Source organism: Nicotiana tabacum, chromosome 15 (genome assembly GCF_000715075.1).
Source record: "Nicotiana tabacum cultivar K326 chromosome 15, ASM71507v2, whole genome shotgun sequence".
In the NCBI taxonomy this organism is placed as follows: Eukaryota; Viridiplantae; Streptophyta; class Magnoliopsida; order Solanales; family Solanaceae; genus Nicotiana; species Nicotiana tabacum.
Genome location: NC_134094.1, coordinates 95,245,417 through 95,251,339, shown reverse-complemented (window position 1 = coordinate 95,251,339; position 5,923 = coordinate 95,245,417). Strand labels below are relative to the sequence as shown.

General features: G+C 35.2%; 1 protein-coding gene across 1 annotated transcript; it reads left to right on the top strand.

Annotated features, from left to right (window-relative positions):
- Nucleotides 1-1,835: 1,835 nt before the first annotated feature.
- On the top strand, nucleotides 1,836-2,801 carry LOC107828953 (uncharacterized). The gene is made up of 3 exons (XM_075231644.1): nucleotides 1,836-1,931; nucleotides 2,025-2,289; nucleotides 2,353-2,801. The coding sequence occupies exons 1-3, from the start codon at nucleotides 1,836-1,838 to the stop codon at nucleotides 2,799-2,801; spliced, it is 810 nt and encodes a 269-aa protein (XP_075087745.1).
- The last annotated feature ends 3,122 nt before the right edge of the window (nucleotides 2,802-5,923 follow it).

Sequence of the window (5,923 nt, the reverse complement as noted above, 5' to 3'; positions counted from 1 at the left end):
AGCCGCCAAAAACGGAAAGATGCATAAGGGGGTCTGTTCCCCACTGAAGAGCTGTAGAGGGTCCCTAAGCAGATACATGCAGCAAGAACCGCGTAAGTGAACAGTACATATCAATTACTTTCTCTGTATGTACCCATTTAGTTCGAGATTCAAACTTTTTAATTTTGACGATATATTTAGAGTTTGGACACAGAGTTTTTAAAATTTTCAAACTAAAATTTATATTTTTGAAAACTACATAAAATATACTACAAGTCACTAATTAATAATTTAAAATATTTAAAAGACATATGAAAAATTATGATCAAATATTAATTCGTTTGACTTCGAAATCCGAACACCTTCACGTAAATTGGGAGGGAATTAAGAGTATCATATTTTTCTTTTTGGTATGTTCTAAAGATAATGTCATCCTTATTTTGGAATAATTTTAATTTAAACTTTCTACTTTATTATTATTGAGATGATTTATAATCACATAAATATTTATGATTTATTTTAAATAGTAAATTTCTAAAATCTTTCTTAATTTTTAAATTTCATGTCGAGTCAGGTCAGAAACGAAGGGAGTACTTTACTAGAACAAGGCCCATATAGGAACCTCTTGAGCTGTTACCGTCCACCAATAGTGCAATAAAATGTAGCTTTTGAAAACAGTGCTACATGGGTTAATCTTTTGATGGTGGTATTTCGGAGTACTTGCTATGCATTCAGACAGAAGGAGAGACGCGGTTCACATCAAACACGATTTTAGTTAAATCACACATAATTTCAATAATAGCATAAAAAAATGAGTTCAAGTTTTGTCATTGTAAGGAATTTTTGCACCATTAGATTAGTTACCTATTGCAGTAAGTGACATATCTTATTTTCAATATTGTAAATCCCATATTTTGAGAAGATTCACTATAAATATTTTTTGATTGTCCTGATAATATATAAAAAAAAATAAACTAATAGTATAAATAATTTAAACGCCTAAAAAATTATGGTTGTTAAGGAGTTCCTTTCATCTTCATCCACGTAATTTCCAATGATCATAGCATCAAGATATTGTTGCATTTTTATTAAGAGGTGTGAATGGGAAATGGAAGAGGCACCTCTTGGGTGTGAATGAGAAATGGAAGAGACACCTCTTGAATTGCACATTTTCATCTCACCCTTTCATTGGGGTGCGAATGTGAAATGGAAGAGGCACCTCTTGGATTGCAGCTCTTCATCTCACCCTTTCATTGTCTATAAATAGAGAGGCTTAGCCTCATTTTCTACCACTGAAAAATCTGAAATCTCTCCCCTCAATTTTCTACATACTGCATTGATTATTTAAAAGCAAAACGTAAGCATTTTGTGTGATTTGTTCCGCCATTTGAGTTCGCCAAAATTCTGTGATTTGAAGTGCCGCTATCACAGAATAGTTATTCCGTTCTATCCTGGGAGGAATTAATCCACAACCTTGGGCATTGTGAGGGGATTAAATTCCTTAAGGAAACACAAGAAACTTGTGGGCTCGAAATTTTCTCTGCTTTTTTTTTCTTCTTAAACTAACGTTTATTGATTTAGTGGTTTTGAATACAGAGTGACAACAAGCTTAAAGAATTTAATATTTATTTTTGTATTCATCTTACATTCTGTTTTGGGCGACTAAAATCTTATTGATTTTTTACTCCCATTTTGGAGATTAAAATCTTCGGATTTTCTACTCCAGTTTGAGATTAAAGTGCTTGTGACTTTCTACTCAATCCGAGATATAAAAACTCGGTTGCTTGTATTCGGTTTGAAGATATAAAAACTTCACCGAGATACTAATTCTGTTTGTCAATTTCTTTTACAGAAAAATGACAACAAGTGCGGAACAACAAAATGGTTATGTTGGGACTACTGCTGCAATGGCAACTGCGTCTTCAAGTCGCACAACTCCTGCACCGGCGATGGCACCGACAGAAAAAATTTGAAAAGTTTTCCGGTGTGGACTTTAAGCATTGGCAGTAGAAAATGTTCTTCTACCTGACCACACTAGTTTACAGCGCTTTATCAGCGAAGACGTTCCAATTCTGGGAGAAGAAACTCCTGAAAATGAGCGATTTGTGGTCAGTGAGGCATGCAAGCATTCTGACTTCTTATGCAAAAACTATATTTTAAGTTGCTGGGAAGACGACTTGTACAATGTTTATAGAGTCATGAAAATATCAAGAGAATTGTGGAATGCTCTTGAAAAGAATTGCAAAACTGAAGATGCTAGATTAAAGAAGTTTGTGGCCGCTAAATTTCTGGATTTCAAAATGGTTGACGGTAAATCTGTCATAACATAAGTCCAAGAATTGCAAGTTATTGTTCATGACCTCCTTGCTGAAGGTATGGTCATAAATGAAGCGTTTCAAGTTGCGGCATTTATTGAAAAGCTGCCTCCGCTATGGAAGGACTTTAAGAATTACTTAAAACATAAGTGCAAAGAGATGATGCTTGAAGACCTTATTGTTCGTCTACGGATTGAAGAGGACAACAAGGCTGCTGAGAAGAAGTCTCGTGAAAATTCAACAATTATGGGTACAAATATTGTTGAGGAAGCTTCAACGAGCAAAAAGAGAAAGAAGTCGTCTGGTCCAAAGAATTACCCAAGAAAAAAGAAGTTCAAAGGTAATTGCCACAACTATGGAAATGTTGGACACAAGGCTGCTGAATGTCGTGCACAAAAGAAGGACAAGAAGAAAAGTCAAGCCAACATGATTGAGAAGAATGATGAAATAGAAGATTTATGTGCCATGATTTCGGAGTGCAACCTAGTCGGAAATCCTAGAGAATAGTGGATTGATTCGGGGGCAACTCGTCATATTTGTGCTAACAAGGAGTTGTTTACTTCTTATGTTCCCGTTGGACCCAACGAGACAGTTTTTATGGCAAATTTCGCTACTGCAAAAATTGAAGGAACGGGCAAGATAACTTTGAAGATGACTTCTAGCAAGATTGTGACTCTAAATGATGTCCTTCATGTTCCTGGAATGCGGAAGAATTTAGTCTCGACATCACTTCTAGTCAAGAATGACTTTAAGTATGCTTTTGTTTCCGACAAGGTTGTTATTAGTAAGAATGAAATGTATGTAGGAAAAGGCTGCCTTACAGAGGGCCTTTTCAAACACAATGTAATTTTCATTGATATGAATATAATTTTAGCTTCTTCTTACTTGCTTGAGTCAATTAATTTATGGCATGAACGATTAGGCCACGTCAACTTCAAAACTTTGCAAAAATGATTAATTTGGAAGTATTGCCTAAGTTTGAATGCAATAACTCGAAATGTCAAATATGTGTGGAATCAAAGTATGTTAAACATTCTTATAAGTCAGTTGAAAGGAATTCAAATCCTTTAGACTTAATTCACACAGATATATGAGACATGAAGTCAATACCATCTCGCGGTGAAAAAAAGTATTTCATAACTTTTATTGACACAGTACTAGATATTGCTATATTTACTTACTTAATAGTAAAAATGAAGCAATTGAGGAATTCAAGCAATACAAAAATGAAGTTGAAATGCAACTAAACAAAAAGAATGAACCTAGACATTAAATATTCTTTTTTGTTATAAAATAAAGACTGTAAAGTAAAGACAAGTATAGAGAGAAACTAATATATTATTCAACTTCAAATTCATGTACATAATGAACTGAAAACTCCTCTATTTATAGAAGAAAGGAAGCAGCTGCGAGGCTTTTCAGGAAGCAGCTGCAAGGCTTTTCTTTAGCTGCTTGTAAGCTGTCTGCATGAGCTGCTTGCAACCTGCCTGTTTAATAAGAAGCTGCTGCAAATCATTTCATTGAGCTGCTTGCAACCTGCCTGCATCAGCTGCTTGTAGATAAACTTCAACAGAGTACTAAATGGATAATCTTCTTCAGGAAGATTATCTATAGCGGAGTAATAAATGAACATTCACAATATAATTATTTTCATAACACTCCCCCTTGGATGTTCATTAAAAGGTATTGTGCCTCATTAAAACCTTACTAGGAAAAACCGAGTGGAAAAAATCCTAGTGAAGGAAAAAGAGTACACATATTTAGTAATACGCATTTCTAGATGCCTCATTAAAAATCTTATAAGGAAAACCCTGTGGGAAAAAATTTTAGTAAGGAAAAAAGAGTACATCGGGTATTTTACTCCCCCTGATGAAAACCTTGTTTCAAATATTTGAGTCTCCGCATTCCAATCTTGTATACCATCTTCTCAAAAGTTGAAGTTGGCAAAGATTTAGTGAATAAATCTGCCGGATTATCACTTGAACGGATTTGCTGCATATCAATGTCACCATTTTTCTGAAGATCGTGTGTGTAGAATAATTTTGGTAAAATGTGCTTCGTTCTATCTCCTTTTATAAATCCTCCCTTCAATTGGGCTATGCATGCAGCATTGTCTTCGTATAAAATTGTGGATTTTTTATCACACTCCAAACCATATTTTTCTTGAATAAAATGAATCATTGATCTCAACCATATGCATTCCCTACTTGCTTCATGAATAGCTATTATCTCAGCATGATTTGAAGAAGTAGCAACAATTGACTGTTTTGTGGAGCGCCATGATATGACAGTACCTCCACATATAAACACGTACCCGGTTTGAGATCGAGCTTTATGGGGATCAGATAAATAACCTGTATCTGCATAACCAACAAGATCTGCACTATCTTTGTTAGCATAAAACAAACCCATATCAAGAGTTCCATTTAAATATCGCAATATATGCTTAATCCCATTCCAATGTCTCAGTGTAGGAGAAGAGCTATATCTTGCTAGTAAATTAACAGAAAATACTATGTCAGGCCTTGTAGCATTAGCAAGATACATAAGTGCACCAATTGCACTGAGATAGGGAGTTTCAGGACCCAGGAGTTCCTCCTCCTCTTCTGGAGGTCGGAACGGGTCCTTATTCGCTTCAAGTGATCGAACAACCATTGGTGTACTCAATGGGTGCGCTTTGTCCATGTAAAAGCGTTTTAAGACCCTTTCTGTATAGGCAGATTGATGCATAAAGATCACATTTGCTAAATATTCAATTTGCAGTCCAAGACAAAGTTTTGTCTTTCCAAGATCTTTCATCTCAAATTCTTTCTTAAGATATTCAATTGTCTTTTGGAGCTCTTCTAGAGTTCCAACAAGATTTATGTCATCAACATAAACAGCAAGTATAACAAATTCTAATGTCATTTTCTTTATAAAAATACATGGACAAATAACATCATTTATGTAACCCTCTTTCAACAAATATTCACTGAGGAGATTATACCACATGCGCCCAGATTGTTTTAAACCGTACAAAGATCTTTGTAATCTGATTGAGTACATTTCCCGAGATTTTGAATATGCTTCAGGCATTTTAAATCCTCCAGGGATTTTCATGTAAATCTCATTATCAAGTGACCCGTACAGATAAGCTGTAACCACATCCATCATATGTATTTCAAGCCTTTCACGTAAGGCCAAACTAATGAGATATCGAAATGTTATGGCATCCATTACGGGTGAATATGTTTCTTCATAATCGACTCCAGGTCGTTGTGAGAATCCTTGTGCGACAAGGCGAGCCTTGTATCTTTCAACTTCATTTTGCTCATTCCTTTTTCGCACAAAAACCCATTTATGACCAACTGGTTTTATACCAGCAGGTGTTTGGACTACTGGTCCAAAGACCTCTCTTTTAGCAAGTGCGTTCAATTCTGATTGAATTGCCCCTTGCTATTTTGGCCAATCAGATCTTTGTTGACATTCTTCGACAAATCGGGGTTCAAAATCCTCACTATCTTGCATAATGTTAAGTGAAACATTATATGCAAAAAATATTATCCACCACTATTTCAGATCGAGTTAAATTAATCCCATCACCAGTAGAACTTATTAAAAGTTCCTCGCTCACTTGAGTCTCGGGTTTA

Bases quoted from the DNA above. Each gene is read 5' to 3' on its own strand.
- LOC107828953 (XM_075231644.1), top strand. From the start codon at position 1,836: ATGACAACAAGTGCGGAACAACAAAATGGTTATGTTGGGACTACTGCT. The intron at 1,932-2,024 runs GCACCGACAGAA...ACTAGTTTACAG, and splicing joins CAACTCCTGCACCGGCGATG to CGCTTTATCAGCGAAGACGT. The intron at 2,290-2,352 runs GTAAATCTGTCA...TCCTTGCTGAAG, and splicing joins GGATTTCAAAATGGTTGACG to GTATGGTCATAAATGAAGCG.